General features: G+C 43.1%; 2 protein-coding genes across 6 annotated transcripts in view; one reads left to right on the top strand and one right to left on the bottom strand.

Moving 5' to 3' along the window:
- The window catches only part of LOC127577642 (aryl hydrocarbon receptor nuclear translocator-like protein 1), a 75,466-nt gene extending 74,839 nt beyond the window's left edge, over positions 1-627 (bottom strand). For 2 of the 5 annotated variants that reach the window (XM_052028990.1, XM_052028994.1), the window contains exon 1: positions 571-627. In XM_052028990.1, the coding sequence (XP_051884950.1) occupies positions 571-595 (25 nt within the window). In that variant the 5' untranslated portion in view covers positions 596-627. The remainder of the gene's footprint in view (positions 1-570) is intronic. The other 3 variants (XM_052028997.1, XM_052028999.1, XM_052028988.1) reach the window with 2 other exon arrangements.
- Positions 628-12,545: 11,918 nt separating this feature from the next.
- si:ch211-266k8.4 (USP6 N-terminal-like protein) overlaps positions 12,546-23,635 on the top strand; it is a 137,256-nt gene continuing 126,166 nt past the window's right edge. Inside the window, exons 1-5 of the mRNA XM_052029000.1 lie at positions 12,546-12,813; positions 15,518-15,605; positions 16,844-16,951; positions 19,872-20,064; positions 23,365-23,490. Coding sequence (XP_051884960.1) covers positions 12,698-12,813; positions 15,518-15,605; positions 16,844-16,951; positions 19,872-20,064; positions 23,365-23,490 — 631 coding nt within the window. The 5' untranslated portion in view covers positions 12,546-12,697. The remainder of the gene's footprint in view (positions 12,814-15,517; positions 15,606-16,843; positions 16,952-19,871; positions 20,065-23,364; positions 23,491-23,635) is intronic.

The raw sequence follows: 23,635 nt of genomic DNA, 5'->3' as shown, positions 1-23,635 counted from the left end.
CGCCTTCCCTCCCACCGTGCGGCGCTCCCTCGGTGCCGTCCCTCCCACCCTGCGGCGCTCCCTCACTAACCCGGTGACGCGATCCCTCAGCGCAGCCCCTCCCACCGTGCGGCGCTCCCTCAGCGCAGCCCCTCCCACCGTGCGGCGCTCCCTCACCAACCCGGTGACGCGTTCCCTCGGCGCCGTCCCTCCCACCGTGCGGCGCTCCCTCGGCGCCGTCCCTCCCACCGTGCGGCGCTCCCTCGGCGCCGTCCCTCCCACCGTGCGGCGCTCCCTCGGCGCCGTCCCTCCCACCGAGCGGCGCTCCCTCGGCGCCGTCCCTCCCACCGTGCGGCGCTCCCTCGGCGCCGTCCCTCCCACCGTGCGGCGCTCCCTCGGCGCCGTCCCTCCCACCGTGCGGCGCTCCCTCGGCGCCGTCCCTCCCACCGTGCGGCGCTCCCTCGGCACCGTCCCTCCCACCCTGCGGCGCTCCTTCACCAACCCGGTGACGTGATCCCTCAGTACAGCCCTTCCTACAGTGCAGCGCTCCCTCAGTGCCCCAACCATGGCCCTCCATCAGCGCTGCCCCACCTCTCCCACTGCGGCGCTCCCCCATTAACGTCCCTCTGCTGCGGCGCTCCCTCAGTACTGCCCCTCCAGTGCAGCGCTTCCTCTGTACTGCCCCTCCGAAAGCCGCGATCCCTCAGCTGCGCCCCTATTGGCCCTCGCACAGTGCCGCGATCCCTCCGTACCGCCCCTCCTACTGTGCGGCGCTCCCTCAGTACCGCCCCTCTCACAGTGCGGCGCTCCCTTAGCACTGTTTCTCTGTGCGTGGCTGGTTTGCCTTCACACTAAGGCATGGAAATAATCCCAGAAATAGGTGTAACTGGCAATGTTAAGGGGCATAGGATCTCAAGAACATTACAATCACCGGGAAATTGGCACTAAACAAACTGTTTGGAGGTGTGGGATTGTATAAGAATGAGTATGAGCAGCCACCGGTGTTTTGTGTCTGCTCATCAAGGTCATGTTTAATCTTCTACTTCAACTCCATTTTCCTTTCATATGCTCAACCCCCTTAAATTTTCAGAAATCTCTCCAACTCTGCTTTTAAAGAACACAATAACTGAGCCTCCACATCCCTCCTGGATAGAGAATTCAAGACATTTACTAATTTTCTCTTCACATCAGTCCTAAATGGTCTCCACCTTGTTTGGAGACTGTGACCCAGTCCAGACTCCTCAGCTAAGGGGAATTGTTCTCTTTGAGCACTGTAAGAATTGTTTAAGTTTCAATTAGATCTCCCTTCATTCTTTTAAATTCAAATGAGTAAAGATCTGGCCTACAGGAGCCTACTTATGTCTCCAAACCCAGATGAGAACATTAATGGTGCCAAAACATCTATTTTACTACTTACCATCTTAAACATGGTCTAGGTACGATAAGATACCTTTATTAATCACATGTGCATTGAAACACATAGTGAAATGCATCTTTTGCGTGGAGTGTTCTGGGGGCAGCCCACAAGTGTCGCCACGCTTCTGGTGCCAACATAGCACGCCCACAACTTCCTAACCCATATGTCTTTGGAATGTGGGAGGAAACCGGAGCACCCGGAGGAAACCCACGCAGTCACAGGGAGAATGTACAAGCTCCTTATGGATAGCGGCCTGAATTGAACCTGGATCGTTGGTGCTGTAATAGTGTTATGTAAATTGGTTTATTATTGTTACATGTACTGAGGTACAGGGAAAAACTTTGTTTTAGTACATAATACACTACAGCACAGTACAGGCCCTTCAGCCCACAATGTGCCGATATCTTATCCTGCTCTAAGATCTATCTAACCCTTCCATCCCACATAGCTCCGCATTTCTCTATCATTCGTGTGTCTATCTAAGAGTCTCTTAAATGTCCCTATTTTGCATGCCATTCATACAGATCATTTCATTACAACAGTGCATTGAGGTAGTACAAGGGAAAACAATAACAAAATGCAGAATAAAATGTTACAGTTACAGAGAAAATGCAGTGCAGGCAGACAATAAGGAGCAAGGCCATAACGAGGTAGATTGTGAGGTCAAATGTCGATTTTATCGTACTAGAGACTTTTCAATAGTCTTATATGTAGCTGTCCTTGAGCCTGATGGTACATGATTTCAGGCATCTTCTGCCAGGGTAGGTGATGTCTTTGATTATGTTGGCTGCTTTACCAAGGCAGCAAGAAATAGAGACAAGAGTCCATGGAGGGGAAGCTAGTTTCCATGATGTGCTGAGCTGTGTTCACAACTCTGCAGTTTCTTGCAGTCACAGGCAGAGCCGTGACGCATCCGGATAGAATACTTTCTATGGTGCATCGATAAAAATTGGTGAGGGTCAAAGGAGTCATGCCAAATTTTTTTAGCTTCCTGAGGAAGTAGAGGCGCTGGTGAGCTTTCTTGGCCGTGATGACTACTTGGTTGGACCAAGTATTGGTGATGTTCACTCCTAGAACTTGAAGCTTTTAACCCTCTTGACTTCAGTGCCATTGATGTAAACAGGAACGTGTGCACTGCTGCGCCCCCGCCCCCCCCCCCCCCCAACCTACCTCCTGAAGACAATCACCAGCTCTTTTGTTTTGCTGACATTGAGGGAAAGGTTGTTGTCATGATACCATATCACTAGGCTCTCTATCTCCTTCCTGTACTCCTGGTCTTTGTCATATTTGTTCCTTTAAGACAACCCCAGGGTGTTTGTGTATCCATTACAATACTGTGGTAAAAGAAGGATGTTGTAGATGTCTGGTTTTGACATCAGTATTTTTTTTAGAATATCATTGTGAAGTACCTTGTCCCAGCAAGAAATGAGCTCACAGAGAATGTAGTTGATGCAGGTACATTAAGAACATTTAAAAGACATTTGGACAGGTACAGGGATAGGAAAGGTTCAGAGGATTATGGGCCAAACGAGGGTAAATGGGACTAGCTCAGGTGGGCATCTTGGTCGGAATGGACGAGTTGGGCCGAAGGGCCTGTTTCCGTGCTGTATTACTCTATGATTCTAACAAAGATGTTTGAATATTCAGAGCTGGCCTTGTCATTTAAGGTGTGCTCCATTTGCAAAAGTATGGAACCAATTGTCCACACCCAAAGTATTTAATTATAGCTATTGGAATTGTATTTAATAACCTGCTATTATTTTTGTACCAAAGGGCATAAAAAGTTAATGTATTTTGAGTTCAGAGTGATTTTTCCATCTGGTCTGCCCTGCCTATTTGCTTGTGCTGAATAAAGACCTGATGCATCTACAGCTCCTGTGTCTGTGTGATCATTTAAAGTCACAACAAAGGGGAGTAGACTGAGAGGGCTGTATCTCCATAATACAATTGGATTAGTGACAGGAAGATTGAGATGCTTAAGGATGCACTCTGTAATGCTGAGAAGGGACACCTCAACTCTGTTCAGATGCAGGGTTTTGACTCAAAGCACTGACAATTTCTTCCCCCCTACAGATGCTGTTGACCTACTGAGCTCTTCAAGCAGATTGTTTGTTGCTCCAGTTTCCAGCATCTGCAGTCTCTTGTATCTTTACCTCAGCTCCAGTTGGTGATTTCTGATTTGCAAAATGGAAGTGAGAGTTTTAAAAGAGAGGCAAAAGATGTGGAATAATCTGAGGTACTTAAGAAAAAGACAAAGGTTCCCAAAACAAAAGATACAGAAAATTTTACCAGATAATTCCGGAACTGGTGTGTGATAAATTAAAAGATATAGCACAAGTTAGCAAGGCCATGGAAAACAACAAGCAATTGGGGTTTATTTTCACAGAGATAAATTGAAAAGTAGGGAAGTCATGGTTAAACCACACTTAGACCACAGAACTGGACTGATTACAGTTTTGGTCTTGATATTATACAAAGGGTATAGAAGAAGTGGATATAGTGAAGAGAAAATTTACAAAGATGATACCAGAAATATGAAGGTATAAGCATGAGCTTTAAAATTATGAAAGGTTGGAATAAAATTTTCATGTTGGTTAATACTTTGTCATTATGTGCTTTTTATTCTCTCCTTCAGTTTAAAGTGGTCCATAGAGTTCACTTGTCTAAAGATAAACTATCCAGTTTTTATTCTGATATATCTCCTTACTGTGACAAATGTAATAACGGAGTGGCTTCCTTAATTCACATGTTTTGGATATGTCAGAGCCTTAAAAAATATTGGACAGAGGTCTTACATACTTTTTCTGTACTTTTCAAAATAAATTTTAAACTTAATCCTTTGACTGCACTATTTAGGATTGTTAGAGGAAAAGATATAACTTTGAAGGCTTCTGATTTACATATTCTGGCTTTTATTTCTCTTATAGCCAGGAGAGCTGTATTGCTTAAATGGAAGGAAGTTACTCCGCCTACTCATGCTCAATGATTACGGGATGTTACTGTCATACCTGAATCTAGAGAAGATTCGCTGTTCAGTTTTTGAATTTAACCTAGACTTTCAAACCCTGTGGGGACCTTTTTTGAATTATTTTCAAAATCTCTGATTTGGGGACTAAAACGCAGATATTGGCTGACACAGTTACATTTTTAAAGGTTTTTCCTTGTTTTTTTCCATCTAACAGCTTCGGGTTTTGGTAGTGGGAGTAGATTTTTCTTATAATAAAATATTTCAATTTTTTTCCCTTTATTAACTAACTTCTATATATTACTATTAATTTAGAGTACTGTAATCTAAGTATGATTTAATACAATGTATTCAGTAGTATTTTTCTCTTTCTTGATGCATGTAATCTATATTTTTTCATGGATTCAATAAAAGTATTGTAAAGAAAAAATTATGAAAGGTTTTGACAGAATAAATACAAAGAGAATGTTTCTTCCGTGGGCAAGAGCATAACTGGAGGACATCAATATAAGAACGTCACCAAAAATCCAGTAGTTTTTTGTTTAATTCAAAGATTGGTGAGAAAATGAAAGTCACTGTTACAAGGAGTAGTTGAGATGAATAATATAGATGCATTTAATGGGGGCAGGAGCAAGAACAGGATGGAGAAGGGAATTGAGGATCACAACGATAAATCTAGATAGGGAAGATGGAAGAGAAACAAGTGCAGCATAACCAATGGCATAGATAGCTAAGGCCAAATGGTCTGTTTCAGTACCATACATCCAATGCAAACTACCAAGAAAGACTGAACAGGTTAGCGTACCTCTCTAGATGGCGGACTGGGGAAAAGGATGAGGTGAGGAATGTGATAGAGAGCTTTAAGACTCTTGCAAATTTCTACAGACGTACGGTGGGGAGCATTCTGACTGGTTGCATCACTGCCTGGTATGGAGGCTCCAATGCACAGGATCAAAAGAGGCTGCAGAGGGTTGTAGACTCAGCCAGCTCCATCACGGGCACAACCCTCCCCACCATCGAGGACATCTTCAAGAGGCAGTGCCTCAAGAAGGCAGCATCCATTATTAAGGACCCTCACCACCTGGGACATGCCCTCTTCTCATTATTACCATCGGGGAGGAGGTACAGGAGCCTGAAGACCCACACTCAATGATTCAGAAATAGCTTCTTCCCCTCCACCATCAGATTTCCGAACAGTTCATGAACCCATGAACACTACCTCATTATTCCTCTTTTGTACTATTTATTTATTTTTGTAACATAGTAATTTTTATGTCTTGCACTGTACTGCTGCCGCAGAACAACAAATTTCATGACTTACGTCAGTGATAATAAACCTCATTCTGTTCTTTAAGACTAATGGGGTTTTGGAGTTCAGATGTAACACAATTGTTTACACTTGTAGAGACTCATAAGCTAGAGCCCGTAAATATGAGGTAACCAATAATAAATGCAGTAGTGAATTTATGAGAAATTTCTTTATCCAGAGGGTGATGGGAACATGGCTCTCATAAGGAATAGTTGAGATGACAAGGAAGGGTACATTTAAAGGGAAGTTTGAGAAAGGAATAGGCAGTTAGGAGTGGGAAGAGGCTTTGGTGCAGCCAGGACTATTGAATCAAATGTCCCGCTTACAGTGCTGTAAATATTTAACAAGTTGAAGTGCACAAAACGAAGGTGTGAAGCATAACCCGAAGTTTGTTTAGTCAGCTTAACAACGTGAATGGTTCAGGAAGTACACTATGAACTACAGGGTTCCTGGAAATTATCTTAACACAGATTCAATAAGGACTCCGTTGACAGGAAGGATGAAACTTTTTGGATTGTGTGTCCTCCTTTAGTACTACACAAGATGGTCTTGGAGTAAAAGCAATCAGGCTGTGCTACATTTGTTAAAGAGGTTTTGGATCCCAAGGTTGTCTCCAAGGCCAACAATCCAGCTTCTCCAGTCTATCTGGTGTGGCTTAAAAGTTAGCCTGCCTTTCTCTTGCACAAGAAATAATCTGTCTTTGGGTGCAAAGGCTACACTATGAATATGCATGAATTAACCATCTTAAAAGGAGAGGGAAGATAATTTAGCTCGTTCCAATGTCTTGTACGTCATTAACTATTAATAATCTGACAGCTGAGAAAGGTATATGCCCACAATAGCAGTTGAAAATCAGTAATAGCAAACTTCATGAGTTTGCAATGATTAGCAGTGGTTAGAAATGGTTAGCAATGGTCCATGCAGCTATTTCCTCAGCTCAGTGTATCAGGTACGATAGCCTAGTGGTTATGGAGACATAAGAGACTGCAGATGCTGGAATCTGGAGCAAAAAAAGCTGCTGGATGAAGGGTCTCAACCCTAAATGTCAACTGCCCATTTCCTTCCACAGATGCTGCCTGACCCACTGAGTTCTTCCAGCAGTTCATTTTTTGCTTTTAGCCTTGTGGTTATTTTACTGTACAAACACCCAGTGCTCTGGATAGATTCACAGGCATGAATGCCACAGCATCCTAAAATTTAAATTCAAGTAATTATATGAATCTCGAATTAACAGTTAGTATTGCTAATAGAACATTGAACATAGAATAGTACAGCACAGAACAGGCCCTTCGGCCCACAATGTTGTGCCAACATAGCTAATCCCTCCTACCTACAGAATGCCCATATCCCTCTATTTTCCTCTCATTCATGTGCCCATCCAAGCCCCTCTTAAAAGCCCCCAATGAATTTGCCTCCACCACCCTATTAGGCAATGTATTCCAGGCATCCACCACTCTCTGAGTAAAAAACTTACCCCTCGCGCCTGTTCTGAAAAAACGTACCCCCCTCACCTTAAATGCATGCCCTCTGGTATTGGATCGCTCAATAATGGGAAAAAGATATTGCTTGTCCACCCTATCTATGCCCCTCATAATTTTATACACTTCCAACAGATTACCCCTCAGCCTCTGCCATTCCAGAGAAAAAAGCCCAAGTTTGTCCAGCCTCTCCTGATAGCACATGCCCTCTAATCCAGGCAGCATCCTGGTAAACCTCCTCTGCACCCTCTCTAAAGCCTCAATATCCTTATAGTGAGGTGACCAGTAACAGTAACCAAGAAACCACTGGATTATATTAAAAATTCATCTAATTCATCAATGTCCTTGCCCAGAATGACCTAGCATACAACACACCAATATGGTTGACTCTTAAATACCCACTGAAACGTCTGAGCATGCCAAAATAGGGATGATTGATATACACTGGCTTTGACAAAGACTTCCATAGGCAATGAATTATAAAAAATATCTGCACACAGTATACTTTGGAAGGAAAAATAGAAGATCAGATTATTATTTAAATGGTGGAAGATTGCAGCATGCTGTTGTGCAGAGGGACTTGGGAGCTTTTGTGCATAAATTACAAATGGTTGGTTTGCAGGTGCTACAGGTTATCAAGAAGGCAAATGGAATATTGACCTTCATTCATTGCTAGAGAGATTGAATTTAAGAGCAGGAAGGTTATACTGCATCTGTACAGGGTACTGGTGAGGCCGCACCTAGAGTACTGCGTGCAGTTCTGGTCTCCTTATTTGAGGAAGGATATACTGGCTTTGAAGGCGGTGCAGAGGAGGTTCACCAGGTTGATTCCAGAGATGAGGGAGTTAGCCTGTGAGGAGAGATTGAGTCGCCTGGGACTATACTCACTGGAATCCAGAAGAATGAGAGGGGATCTTGTAGAAACATATAACATTATGAAAGGGATAGATAAGATAGAGACAGAAAGGTTGTTTCCACTGGTAGGTGAGACTAGAACTAGGGGACATAACCTCAAGATTCGTAGGAATAGATTTAGGATGGAGATGACGAGAAACTTCTTTTCCCAGAGAGTAGTGAATCTGTGGAATTCTTTGCCCAGGGAAGTAGTAGAGGCTACCTCATTAACACAGTTAGATAGATTTCTGCATAGTAAGGGGATTAAGGATTATGGGGAAAAGGCAGGTAGGTGGATCTGAGTCCACAGCCAGGTCAGCCATGATCTTATTGAATGGCAGAGTCGGCTCGATGGGCCAGATGGCCTCCTCCTGCTCCTGTTTCTTATGTTTTTATATTGTGTTAAACGCATGAATCTTCTTGGAGCTAGTTTCTGACTGACTACCATTTGTCAGAGTCTCGGTGGAAAGAGTACACAGCGACGTTGGATGTGGCATTCTGCAGATGTTGTAATCAGGAGCAACAAACAATCTGCTGGATGAACTCAACGGATCGAACAGCATCTGTGGGGGGAAAGGAATTGTTGGTGTTTCGGGTCGTGTGTTCAATGAAGTGTTTTCTATTTCTGCTTTATGATGCATCAAATATTTCCATGACCTTTATATCGTTATTAAGTCATCATCTTAAAAGGGATAATATATTCTCTAAACTAACGCCTGACTGAAGAATGTTATGCAGAATGGATTGATTGATTTGTATCTCCGAACAGAATATTCTCTCAGTTACCGACAGTATGCACAAAATTTAGGATGCTCTGCAACATGTTGCCTAGGTTACCTCCCTCCTTTGCAAACTCAACCACTGAAAGCGTTATGAAAACTGTGAGTTCTCCTCCGGGTTACACCATCCTAATATGGATATATATTACTAGTCTCAAAAATAAGAGGTCTTACATTTAGGGCTGAAATGAGGAGAAATTTCTTCACCCAGGCATGGCCCTGCACAGTCCATCAGATTCATCAATTCCTTCCATCTAGTCCATTTTCACCATGCACCACATCAGGAATGCTAACAGTGTCATCAAGGATGCCTGCCATTCCCTTTTCTCTCTTCTTCCTTCTAGGGGAAGACACAGAGCTTGAAAGCCCAGACAACCAGACTCAAGAGCAGCTTCTTCCCCACTGCCATCAGACTTCTGAACCAATCACCTCTTTCACATCCCCTTCCTGCTGGTGCTGCCATTGTCTTGAACCCTTAATTCTACCTCTTCCATCACTGTCACTTTAGCACTACTTCAGATTGCACTACTGTATTTTGCACCATTCCATTGTTTTGCACTTGTCACTGTATTTATTGTTGTATTTATTATCACCATCTATACTGTGAGCTTTCACACAAGCAAGGAATCTCATTGCACCCTAGTGTACCCGAGCAGCATGGTAGTGTAGCAATTAGTGTAACAGTATTACAGTGCCAGCGACCCAGGTTCAATTCCGGCCGCTGTCTGTAAGGAGTTTGTATGTTCTCCCCGTGTCTGTGTGGGTTTCCTCCGGGTGCTCCGGTTTCCTCCCACATTCCAAAAAGACGTACGGGTTAGGAAGTTGTGGGCATGCTATGTTGGCGCCGGAAGCGTGGCGACACCTGCGGGCTGCCCCCAGAACACTCTCAGACTGTGTTGGTCTGAGAAAAAGACCAACACAGTCTGAGAATGCAAAATGCAAAAAGACGCATTGCACTGTGTGTTTCGATGTACATGTGACTAATAAATAAATATTGTAATTATTATTACGTACATGACGATAAACGAATCTGAATCTAATTGTGAATTTTTGGAAGAAAATCCCAGAGGACTTTGGATGTTCATAAAGTAATACAGCATGGAAACAGGACTTGTGGCCCAACTTGTCCATGCCGACCAAGATTCCCTCCTAAGATAGTAACATTTGCCTGCTAAACCTTTCCTATCCATATACTTATCCAAATGTCTCTTCAGTCATTGATTGCATTCAAGACACAGATTGATGTGTTGGTGGACATTAAGAAAGGGCTAAGGGAATGCCACAGGAAAATGTTGTTGAAGGTTAGGATCAGCCATGATCTTGTTGAATGACAGAACAGTCTTGAGGAGTCAAATGGCCAATTCATTTTCCTATTGGTGGAGAGGATGTTTCCAGTAGTGGGAGAGTCTAGGACCAGAAGGCACAGCCTCAGAATAAAGGGATGTCCCTTTAGAACTGAGATGAGGAGGAATTTCTTTAGCTAGAGGCAGGTAAATCTGTAGAATTCGGCTGTGGAGACCAAGTCATTGGGTATACTTAAAGTGTTGGTTGATAGGTTCTTCATTAGTAAGGGCATCAAAGGTTACGGGGAGAAGGCAGGAGAATGGGGTTGAGAGGGAAAAATAAATCAGCCATGATCGAATGGCAGAGCAGACTCGATGGGCCGAATGGCCTAATTCTGCTCCTATGTCTTATGGTTTTTCAAAAGGCTTTTGGCATATTGGCATTTATAAATCAAAGTATTGAGTATAGGAGTTGGAATGTTTTGGTGAGGTTGTATAAGTCATTAGTGAGACCAAATTTGGAATATTGTGTGCAGTTCTGGTCACCAAACTACAGGAAATATGTCAGTAAGATTAAAAGAGCGCAGAGGAGATTTACTAGAATGTTGCCGGATCTTCAGGATTTGAGTTACAGGGAAAGATTGAGCATGTTAGGACTTTAATCCTTGGAGCGGAGAAGAATGAAGGGAGATATGACAGAGGTTTACAAAACGATGAGGGGCATAGACAGAGTTAATGCAAGTAGGCTCTTTCCACCTAGATTAGGAGAGATAAGTATTAGAGGACATGGCTTTAGGGTGAAAGGGGAAAGGTTTAGGGGGGAACATTAGAGGGAACTTCTTCACTCAAAGAGTGGTGGGAGTGTGGAACGGGCTGCCATCTGATGTGGTAAATGCGGGCTCACTCTTAACTTTTAAGAGTAAATTGGATAGATACATGGAGGAGAGAGGTCTAGAGGGGTATGGGCTGGGGGCAGGTAAATGGGACCAGTGGAATAATGTTTCGGCACAGACTAGAAGGGCCAAATGGCCTGTTTTCTGTGCTGTAGTTTTCTATGGTTCTATGGTAATGTTTACAGTTGTTGCCAGAATTCCCTAGTAGAACTGTGGGAGTACTTTCACCACACAGAGCTGCAGCAATCAGGAGGCAAGGCAGATATCTTCGCAAGGTTGGATGCTATCGTAAGGATGTCTGCTATTCCCTTTCCTCTCTTCTACCTTCCAGGAGGAGATTGAAAGCCCATTTGACCAGACTCAAGAACAACTTCTTGAAGCTGTTCTTGAATCTAGAGTCAAGCAACAACTTGGGTTGTTTTCTCTGGAGCGGTGGAGGCTGACGGGAGACCTGATAGAAGTTTATAAGATTATGAGAAACATAGATAGACAGTGGTATCTTTTTCCCAGGGTCGAAATGCCTAATACTAGATGGCATGCATTTAAGGTGATAAGGGGTAAGTTCAAAGGAGATGTGTGGGCAAGTTTTTTTTGTTTTAAAAAAAACTTGAGTACCTGGAATGTGCTGCCAGGTGTGTTAGTGGAGGCGTTGAAGAGGCTCTTAGATAGGCACATGAATGTGCAGAGAATGGAGGGAACTGGACATTGTGTTTACAGAAGGGATTAGTTTAGTTAGACATTAGTTTAATTAGTTCAGCACTACATCGTGGGCCGAAGGGCCTTTTCCTGTGCTGTACTGTTCGACGTTCTAAGACAGCAAGCAATGAGTCATAGGTGCCGGCTACACCCAAAAGACAACCTTTTTTAAAAAAAATAGTTACTATATCAACAGGTGACTAAAATTTCAGGCAGCCACAACTACTCTACGACAGAAGTGCCCAGTTAATGGTGAATGCGGCACTTAGCAGATAAATTAATTGGGATAAATTAGCTGTGAGGATGTTCATAATCGGGCAGTCCCAGCCCAATTATGAACATCCTCACAGCTGTAGCCAAATCAGGATGTATTTCATGAACCGCAGTTGAACCTTTAAGCCATAAACCGTTATTTTATTTGTAGAGACTGTATTTTAAAGCCTAAAATTAAAGAAAACTTCCGATGATGCTAATGTGATTGTGATGTCATTACGGTGGAAATATGATTTTACAATTAATTGATATTCATCGATATATTTTGCTTTACACAGTATTTAAATAATTTCTACTGATATTTGCAGGGGTGTGTTTTTAATCAGATTGCGTGCATGGCTTTATTGTCTGTCCTGATCAACAGGAATACCCACCTAGCTGCCAGCCTCTGGAGATATCCATGAATAAAAATTGGTGGAAATCACTGCAGGAACTTCAATGTGGAAAAACTCAAGACAGGGAATGGGAACCCTTCAAAAGTTTTCACAGGCAGAGAGTTGAAGGCCTCTGATTGGTAGAAGCGTCGCCCAATCGACAAATGCGAGTGCAGCCATTGGTCGGGAACCTGTTGCCAATTGCCCGTCCTGTCCAATCGGAGGGGAGCGGGGCGCGTCCGGAGGCGGCGCCAGATTCGAATTTGTCTTTTATTTGGCCGAGCGAGTAGTCTGCAGGAGGTTTTCTCGTTGCTGCTGTTGGGGCCGGGATCTTACAGACAGAGTCGGCAACAGAACATGAACGGCTGCCCGTCCGAGAAGCAGTGTGTGCTGGGCTTCGATGAGTTCGGGTTCGCCGTGTTCCGGAGACACTGTGACAGGTGGAAACAACAGCACCGCAGCCACGAGTACAGGCAAGTGATCTCCTGAAACCGCCCCCTCAATGAACCGGACCAAGCCCGCTCTATCAGAAGTTACACTGTCAACAAACTAGAGCAAGCCCACTCAACAAAACAGCCCGTCAATAAGGCAGAGGAAATCACACCAAGCTAGGGAAAATGAACACGACAAACCATACCAACAATAAACCAGACTAAAAACCACTCAATAAACTGCGCCATTAGTAAATCAGAGGAAAACCTACTTAACAAACAGCACCATCGTTAAGTCATGCTAACTGACTTAATAAGACCCACTGTCAAGAAACCTGACCAAACCCAATCAATAAACCTCACTGTCAATAAGGTAGAAAGAAACCTGCAAAATATTCCAAATGAAAAACCTAACCACCAATAAATCAGATTAAATTAGTCTAATAAACTGCTGTTAACACACCAAAGTGAACCTATTCAATAAATACAGTATAAATATAAATACACTGTTTCTTCTTGGGCAGCCCTGTTGAGTTTGAGAATGACTTGTTTTTACTTCAGTTCTGATTGGGTTCTAGGGTGAATGATGCGGTTGATGTGGGACGCACGGGCTGTGCCACAGTTAGGGCAGGCTGGGTAATTTGAGAGTTCTGCTATTTATATTGGGTTTCTGCATTCTCCCGATGATGGGATTCTTTGGTAGAATTGTAGAGTTTTGCAGCACAGAAATGGGCCCTTTGGCCCAACTCGTTGATGCTGTCTGTGATACCTAGGTATGTTAATCCAATTAGTCCACGTTAAACCCATATCCCTCTACAGCTTTCCTATCCAAGTACCTGTCCAAATACCTTTCAAACAATGTTATCCAATGCTCCATCTCCATTTTAAGTGGACATAGGCTAAGAATTTCCATGTTGGTGGAATGTTATACCATTCCAAGGTGGTTTTGAAAATATCCTCTGTCCATCTCTTGCTGTAATAGAGCACGGAGAAGAATACAAATGGCACAGTAGTGCCCTTAATAGAGCTGCTGTCTCACAGCTCCAGCAGCCCAGGTGTGATTCTAACCTCAGCATTGTCTGTGTGGAGTTTGTTCATTCTCCCTGTGACGTGTGGGTTTCCTCCCACATCCCAAAGATGTGCTAGTTAATTGGCTACTAAATTGCCCCTAGTATATGGGTAACTGGTAGAATCTGGCAACATGAGGAAAATAAAAATAGGAGTAGTGAAAATGAGTGCTTGAAGGTTGGCATGGACTCGGTGGACCAAAGGGCCTGTTTCTGTGCTCCATGAGTATGTGACTGTAGTACTTCTTGTTGAAAATGGTCATGAATATGATGTCTCTAATGACCCTTATCATGCCCTCCTCTTCCCAGATATGGGAGATGAGGCTGTGACTTTGTGTCAGAAGTTTTTCTCTCTCCTAAGTTTTAAACTTCAGTTGGGAAACTATCTGCTGCTGTGGCTTTGTTGTTTTTAGTTGGCATTCAGCGTTTTGGACTTCCTATCAGTAAAGGATGGCAGCAAGGTTATTTATGCTTAGGGGATTCAGTTCAGGAAAGAATTACAGTTAAGGAGTTCCTTGAAGTGCTCCTTCCAGTGGGTGCTGACTGTGTGAGCTTGACCCTTTCTTGGATGACCCTCGCCTTGGATGGCATTCAGGCGATGATTGCAGATTCAGTGACCTACGAACAACAAAACAAACTCAGCGGTTCAGGCAGCTTCTGTGGCGAGAAATGGACAGCCAACACTTCGGGTCAATAGCTTTCATCAGGAACAGGTCATATGGACTAGTCCAGATGAAGGTTCTAGACCCGAAAAGTCCACTGTCCGTATCCCTCCACAGATGCTGATTGACCTGCTGAGTTCCTCCAGCAGTTTGTTGTGGCGCCAGATTCCAGTATCAGTAATCCCTTGTGCCTCCAGTGATATACAATGCTGTTTTGCCTCTGATGTTTTGTATTGAATTCCACATGAACAAAATTGAGAGGCGCAGTGTGTGAAATGAGCTAGATTTGCATTTGTCCAAAAAATCACTGGACTGTCATAAAAATCCACCCAGTTTACTAGGAGGAAATCTGCTCTCCTTATCTGGTTTAGCCTATATGTGACTCCACACCTACCAATATATTTGACATAAATGCCCTCTGAAATAACCCAGCAAACCACTTACTTCAAGGGAAATTAGGGATGGGCAATAATGCTGGCTGTGCCATTGATGTCTAGATCCTGCTAAATGAATAAGAAGGTACTATTTATTGTTCTTGCATTGGTTTTAGCAATCACTGAAGCCAGGAAATCCCACTGGCGCAATTTGAACCCGCTGTGGTTATTCCGTGTAGTACACTAACATCAGGTTTGCTGTCATGTGTGTCCCGATTTGACCCTGGGGAAAATCCAAGGCAACATCTTGTAGAGAACAGGGTGTTCCTGGGGTTCCAGACAATTTATCCCTCAACTAACATCTCTCAGGATATTGCAGAGCATTTCATACTCAATAAACTACACCAAAGTCCAGACTTTTGCACACATGATCTCACAAGATTAGCTGATTATTAATCACATTGCTGTCTCTGTTATTTAGCTACATGCAAAATAGCTGCAGGATTTCTTCTATTACAATAGTGACTACACAAGATTGTTTGTAAATTGCTGTGGGACATTCTGAGTTTGTGAAAGGCTGTATTGAAATCTATGTTCTTACTTTCTGTTTTAATATGTTTGCCTCTTGTATCACAATTCGCAGTTACCCAAGTGTCAGCACTTCCAAGATAGAATTATGGCAGGAGATGCTCAGCAACTGGAATGAGACTGGTGCGCCCTGCGCAAGTAAGGTAACTGGAATATTGTGGTCTTATTGAAAAATTAGAATACCCGCGAATAAAGGGTGTGCTCATCATGTGCAAAATGCATTCTCTCTTCCTGATCTTGGTTTTATCCTGGATGAAGACTGATATTGGAATTGCTTTATTATTGTCACATGTACTGAGATACAGTGAAAGCCTTTTGTTTTGCTCGCTATCCAAATAGTGTTGCAGTTACAGAGAAAGTGCAGTGCAGGTAAACAAATAAAGTGCAAGGGGTATGATGAGGTAGATTGGGAGTTCAAGAGTTCATCTTTTAGCATATGAGAGGTCCATTCAAGAGTCTGATGACGGTTAGAATCTGTCCTTGAGTCTCGTGGTATGTGCTCTCAAGCTTCTGTATCTTCTGCTCATGGGGGGGGAGAAGAGAGTATGACCAGGGTGGGAGGGTCCTTGATTACGTTGACTGCTTTTCCAAAGCAGCAAGAAGTGTAGATGGAGTCAATGGAGGTGAGGCTGGTTTGAGTGATAGTCTGGACTGCGTTCACGACTCTGCAATTTCTTGCAGTCTTGGGCAGAGCAGTTGTCTTACCAAACTGAGATGCATTCAGATAGGTTGCAAGATGATTTCCTTCATTTCCTCATTCTCATTAGATCCTCAGTTCTCTAGAATTTTTGGCAAGTTTTTTGTGCTTTCTTCTGTGAAGATGGACGCAAAGAAATTGTTTGATCATCTCCAGTGACCACTGCTGAGCTTGTGACCACAGAGAAATCTCCAGGCTGGGGAGAGCTGTGCAGTCAAAAAAAAGAGAAGGGAGACAGTTTCCCTCACGTCCAACAGGAGGTGATGGGAGAGACTGCAGGATTCGGGCAGAATGTTAACATGTGGAGCAGGTGCTGCCAGTCCCTAATGATGGTCCACATTTACCGTTTCAGTCACGGTGCAGCACCGAACCTTTGTCTCAGAGCAGGGGGTTCGCACCAAGTTCCCATTACACTGGCAAGACGGATGCGCTTCAGTTTCCTAGCACCAGTTTCCTGACTGCTGTTCATAGTGGCAGGAAGGACAAAGGTTTGTGCCAGGTTCCCAGCACAAAGGAGGGGAGGGGTTTGCACCAGATTTCCATAGAGTTGCACGCATACCTGCGAGGGTTCAGAAGAGGGTTATAATGAATCAGTACTCTGTGGGGTATTGCTAAGCAGAGTACCAGTGTACAGTGTTCAGAGGCTATATTTATATATATTTTCCATTACAAAACTTATTTCAGATACATAGCTTCATAGAATCCGGTGTTCCCACTGAGCTGCGTGGTCAACTGTGGAAATGCCTCTTGGGCAGTGATCGCATTAAAGAAAGTAGTATGCGTACCTACCAGGTAAGGAAAACTTATCTTTGAACTGAAACCTCTTAGAATACACCAGTAATATTCTGCTGGGCTGAACACCAAGCCAAAGATGACTTTGAAGAAAAAGAGAGATCTGAATTAATATTCATGATTTCGTCCAGATTAGAAATATAAAGTAACAGGTTGGCCCACAATGTCATGCTGACATTTTATCCTGCTCTAAGATCTATCTAACCCTTCCCTCCCACATAGCCCTCCATTTTTCTATCATTCATGTGCCTATCTAAGAGTCTCTTAAATATCCCTAATGTATCTGTCTCCGCCACCTCTGCCAGAAGTGCTTTCCATGCACCCACTGCTCTGTGTAAAAAAAAAACTTACCTCTGACATTCCTACTGTACCTTCCTCCAATCACCTTAAAATTATGTCCCCTCGTGTTAGCCATTGTTGCCCTGGGAAAAAGTCTCTGAATGTCCACTCAATCTATGCCTCTTATCTTGTACACCTCTATCAAGTCACCTCTCATCCTCCTTTGCTCCAAAGAGAAAAGCCCTAGCTCACTCAACCTATTCTCATAAGACATGTTCTCCAATTCAGGATTGGAGGTTTTACCCAAAAGATTGTGTCTCTAACAGTACAGCACTCCCTCAGTGCCGCACTGGGATTGTTTACCTGGATTACTGAGGTTCCACAATGACTTTCCAGGTCAGAAACATGAGTGCTACCAGTTCAGCTGAGGCTGACATGACACAAAATGGACTGCAACTAGTGGCTGCAGAATTCATCAGGCTAAAGGAAATAGAGCAGTTCATTCTGCAAATCAGATAGAAGCAAATAATAACAGCTGTGGCAACATTCAAATTATGGTCACTTGGCATAAAGCGATCACTTATTTTCTTTGTGTGTCTTGTTAAGTCACAAGTTTCAACGGGGTTTAGTGAGAAATAGTCACAGATGAGTTAGTTTGATGCATGTTAAAGCTGAGTGGTGGTTGAGTGACTTCAGGACTACGTTGAATGATGTCCAGGCATCAATGGCAATTAGTCCCACATCACCTACACCCTGTCCTCACTTTTCCTACAGCCCTCTGTGTTTTCAAGTATTTATCCACTTGCCTTTAGAACTGCCTTTTAAGGCAGCGCATTCCAGATCACAACAACTTGCTCTGTTTTTTTCCCCCTCTCCATTTGCCAGTTTTAATTCTGCTCTCTATTCATTGATCCACCTTGTAATGAAAGCATTTTCTCCCAATCCATTATCAAAATCCATTATATTTTGAATGCCTCAATTATCTTCTTTGTTCCAAGAAGAGCATTCCTAACTTCCTGAATATCTTTACAAAAGCATCCGACTTAATCTCCTCTGCAACCTCTTCAAACTTTTACATCTTTCTAGAACATTCTTCCTAGAACTGGACCAAGTACTCTTGAGGACCAACCAGGTACTATTAAGGAATATTTTGAAACTAACTTATGAGACCAACACATCAAGCCGAAAATGTTGGAAATACTGAGTAGATCAGGGCAGTATTTGTAAAGAGTGAAAAAGCAATAACATTTCACGTCAGTGACCTTTTGGTAATTGGTTTATTATTGTCACATGTACCAAGAAACACCGATAAGCTTTTGTTTGCTTCCAATCCAGACGGATCATTCCACGCATAAGCACATCACCATAGTACAAAAGGGAGAAAAATACAATGCAGAATATAGTGTTATAGTTACAGAGAAAGTGTCGTGCAGGTAGACAAATCAAGTGTAAGAGCCATGATGAGGTAGACTGAGAGATCAAGCGTTCATCTTTAGCGTTTAAGAGGTCCCTTTTATCAGAACTGGGAAAAAGTTAGGGATAGTTTAGAGTTGCAGATTCTGATAAAAGGTGAAATATTACCTCCATAGTCACTGCTGAAACGGCTGAGTATTTCCAGATTTGCAGTGTTTTGCTTGTGAACAACAATCTTAAATTGTCTTAACAAGAGTAGTTAAAAAATTGGGAATTACTTCACTTGGCAGCAAGTTCATCAACAAGGGGCCATCGATTTAATGTAATAGAGCATCTATTGTTACAGCTGATGAGCTGGGGATGTGGCTGAGAACACTACAAACAGTTTATTGTGAATGAATTCATTCCAATTAGCCAATGTATGCTTGCTCCAATCTGAAAAATGCAAGGCAGTGGGATTAGTGTGAGTTTCATTTAAATCCGTGAGAAGAGTGTTGGGTAGTATAGAGATGTATTGGTACTGGCCCATGGGAAGATAATGGGGCAGTGGGATTAGTTTGGGTTTGATTCTGGATTCTGTTTCTATTCCTTTGTTCCTCACGTTTAGCTAGCTTTCTATCTGAAGATCAATTCTAATCACCGCAGCTATTTGTGAGAAGTCAAGCAGCCAACATAATCAAGGATCCCTCCCAATAAACAATCAATTCACTCAGAAAACTAGACACTATTTAAAAGGCAGAGGTAACAGAAACTACAACATTTTCTCCAAATAAATGAGGCAGGAGAGCCATGTGTGAGTTGTGTACGTAAAAATAATCACAGTCCCTTTCAACAGTTAGCATATCAGGAATTAGCAACAGGAGTTATGTCTCCATTCTGGCTTGGAACAGGGTTGCCAAGGACAGCTAGGGATGGGCAACAAATGCTGTCTTGCTGGTGACACACATCTTGAAAACTGAATTAAAACAAAACTATATAACGTCTAAAAGTAATTGATGGAAGAATTAGAGGGTGTTGAGAATTTGTTTTCACCCAGTGGGAGTGGGGGGTGGTTGGAGATTTGATTTTTGTCTGAGGATTTAATGTGTCAAGCAAGTGCTGGAAGTTGGATTAAACTGACTTGCTCTTGAAGGACCATTGTAATGGGCCAATAGGTCTTGTGTTGTAAGTTTCAAAGGTTCCATAACTAATAAGCGGGTTATTTTAACACAACCATTGTTTCTCCCAGGATTATGTGCAGGAGCTCCACAGCCAGCTAGCCGTCCTTGGTGTGAATGAATATGGAGTGCAGATGGCTGTATCCACACTGGTCAGTGCAGACAAGGCGAGGGCAGGAATGGATGGTGGAACCAGGAATCTGACACCTGACCGAAACCCAGAAGTCAAGATTGAAACCTTGAGACAGATTGTCCTGGACGTAGGTGAGATGATCTGTGTGAAAGTGATGGTATTGTTGCCTGGGTGATAAAACTCAACGCATGGGTTGAGCAGCCGAGTGCTTGGTGAAGTGATGGACGATGTATTTGAATGAAGAGGTGGGTTGAGGAGGTTTGGGATAGCTGATAACATATTAGGAAGTTATGGGACATCTTTCCTAAGTTATTTATCAATTAGTTTTTTTAAAATTTTATTTACAGCGTGGTAACAGGCCCTTCTGGCCCAATGAGTCCGTGCTGCCCATTTTTTTTAAACCCAAATTAACCTACCCGTACGTCTTTGGAATGTGGGAGGAAACCGGAGCACCCGGAGGAAACCCACGCAGACACGGGAGAACGTACAAACTCCTTACAGACAGCGACGGGAATCGAACCCCGATCGCTGGTGCTGTAATAACTGCTACGCTACCGTGCCGCCCCAATATAGTGATAGTGAAATGATAGTGATAATTGTTTCAATTGTACAGGGTCTTGTTGAGGCTACACCTGGAGTACTGCATACTTTTGGTCCCCTTTCCTAAGAAAGGATATAGTTGTATTGGAGGAAGTCCAAAAGAGATTCACCAGCCTTATTCCTGGGACAAGGGGATTATCCTGTCGAGAGTTTGGGTCTATTTTCCTTGTAATTTAGAAGAATGAAACATAAGATCCTAAGGAAGCTTGACAAGGTAGATGTCGAAGTTTCTGGTACTGGGAGAGTCACAAATGAGAGGGGATGTAGTTTCAAGATCAGGAGCTGGTCATTTAAAACTGAGGAATGTAGAAATTTCTTCTTGCAGATGGTAGTGAGTAAACCTCTGGATTTCTCAACCCCAGAAGATTATGGTGTCTGGCTCAATAAAAGTTCCAGATAGTTTTGAATGATTGTGGCATTGAGGACTGTGGGAATCTGCCACCGAGGAGGAATTGAAGTCTGGAGTAGATCAGACGTGATCGTTTTGAATGGCAGTCTTGAAGTGTCAGGTGGTCTCCTCCTAGTCCTATTTTCTTATGCTGTTTAATTCAAATAATTCAAACTTGATTCCTAGGGAACCATAAATATCACAGCAATTAATTTAATTCTTTTCCTCCATCACTACAATCATGTGTGCACTTGATTCTACACCTGTCTACTTTGTGGACTGTTTAGTGGACATGATGAAATCTTTGTGGAGCAAACTAACTGAACACCTTGGTTATTTTGAGGTGATGTGTTGCCAGGAACCATTGTGAATGAGCTCACTCCAATTAGCAAATGTAAGCTCACTCCAATCTGAAGAGTGCAAGGCAGTTGGATTAGTTTGAGTTTAATTAAAGTCTGTGAGGAGAGTCTTGGGTAGTAGGATTGATCCAGTTATGGCACGAGAGTGGGAGTATTATTAGTGTTGTGTTGGTACTGGCCCATGGGTTTGATTCAGGATTCTATGTTTCTATTCCCTTGTCCCTCGTGTTTAGCTAGCTTTCTATAAGAACATCAGTTCTAATCACTGGAACTACTTGTGAGAAGTCAAGCAGCCACCATAACCAAGGACCCCTCTCACCCCGGACATTCTCTCTTCTCGCCCCTCCCATCGGGCAGAAGATACAAAAGCCTGAGAGCAAGGAAAGCTGCTATCCCACTGTTATCAGATTCTTAAATGGGGCCCCTCATGCTCTAAAGATGATCTCCCAATCTACCTTGTCACGGCCCTTGCACTTAATTTGTCGACCAGCACTGAACTTTCTCTGTAACTGCAACACTATATTCTACACTCTTGTTTTCTTTGTACTACCTCAGTGTACCTGGGTATGGCACGATCTGCCTGGATGGCACACAAACAAAGTTTTTCACTGTATCTTGGTACGCGTGACAATAAACCAATACCAACATCAGAACGAATTCTACATTCTTATCAGTCTCTGGGTAAAGATCTTTCTCCTAAATTCCCTATAGAATTTATTAGTGACTAAATCATATGGATGACATCCAGTTTTGATTTCTCTCCACAAGTGTTTTACCATACCTACTTTTTCATAAGTTTAGAGACCTCTGAAGGGTTGTCCATCAACTTTTCCATGTCTCTATGTATGCTGGCATTCAATATGTTAGTACTGGGAGGCTTAGGACTTCCACACAACACATGGCAAGTCCCAAGCTTCCTGAAGGGCATTTGCTGGGGTTTTAGATCTACACTGCCCCCGGACCCCTCAAGTACTCCAACGAGGAATAGCCAACTTCCTGCATTTCCCTAGAACCTGGGATGAGAAATCTACCTGCTTCAGGTTAGAGCTTGCTCAGTTTCAACAGCTTTATCCATCTGAATGGAGAGGAATAGTCATGAGGAAGAGACATAAAGCTCAGGTGATTTGGAATTTTTAAATTAATTTTTCTTAATTGCTTTAGTTTGTTTTCATGAAGAGATTTATTACTTCATATTGTGATTAATTTTAAGTTGGCTTTGTAAGTTTGAATGTTGAAGAGATATTAGGAAGCAGTCCTCTGAATAGTTTTGACAACTGATTTACCAGGATGCTGCTTGGTTTAGAGAGTATGGATTACGAGGAGAGACAGGGAGCTAGGGCTTTACTCATTGGAGGATGAGAGGAGACAAAATATTAAGAGCAACAGATAGTGGACAGCCAGCGCCTCTTTCCCAGGGCACCAATACTCAATACAAGAGGGCATGGCTTTAAAGTAATGGGTGGGAAGTTCAAGGGAGATATCAGAGGGAGGTTTTTTACCCAGAGAGTGGTTGGTGCATAGAATGCGCTGCCTGGGGCAGTGGTGGAGGCAGGTACATTGGTCAAGTTCAAGAGATTGCTAGATAAGCATGTGGAGGAATTTAAAATAGGGATATGTGGGAGGAAGGGGTTAGATAGTCTTAGGCGAGGTTTAAATGTCGGCACAACATTGTGGGCCGAAGGGCCTGTATTGTGCTGTACTGTTCTGTGATTCTATGAACTAGTTAAGTCTGATATTTCACTTGGCCACTGTCAGAGCTTTTTTCAGCATTGCCCTGGGCAAGATTTTTTTTCACCATCCCCTACTTCCCCCATCTCTACTATCACCCGAGATGCCATTCATGTCCAAAAGGACCCACATCCAGGCTGGAGGTGGCTTCAATGAGGAAGCTGCTTCCAGAAGATCCACCAGGGGTTAGTGTGGATTGAGCAGTGAGGTGAATGTGAGATGGTTCACCACTGCCAAGAAATTCTGGGCCAATGTTTTTATAAATCTATGAATACTATTTATTTAGTGAATTGCTTGATGTGCAAAAGCCAGATTTCTTTTAAGCGGAATTTGATTTGTGGTTTTACTTTGCACAGAGAGATCTTTTCCGACACATTGTTCCCTGATGGGTAGGAACCCAGAAGCTAAAGAAGGACAAGCAAAGCTTTTCCGTCTCCTCTCCGCATACGCCGAGTATAATCCTCAGATAGGCTACTGTCAAGGTAAGAGTGAAGACATTCAGTCATTGCTTGCTTTTACCCTGCACATCTTTGATTCAAGGAGGAAATCTCAGGACAGTTCAATATTGTTGCCATACCGTCATTGGGAGCAGTGCAAAGAATTATTTGTGATCATTAAGAGAAGATG

The sequence above is a fragment of the Pristis pectinata genome, chromosome 14 (assembly GCF_009764475.1).
Source record: "Pristis pectinata isolate sPriPec2 chromosome 14, sPriPec2.1.pri, whole genome shotgun sequence".
NCBI lineage: Eukaryota > Metazoa > Chordata > Chondrichthyes > Rhinopristiformes > Pristidae > Pristis > Pristis pectinata.
Note: the sequence above shows the minus strand (reverse complement) of the source record. Positions and strands in the feature narration are given on the sequence as shown.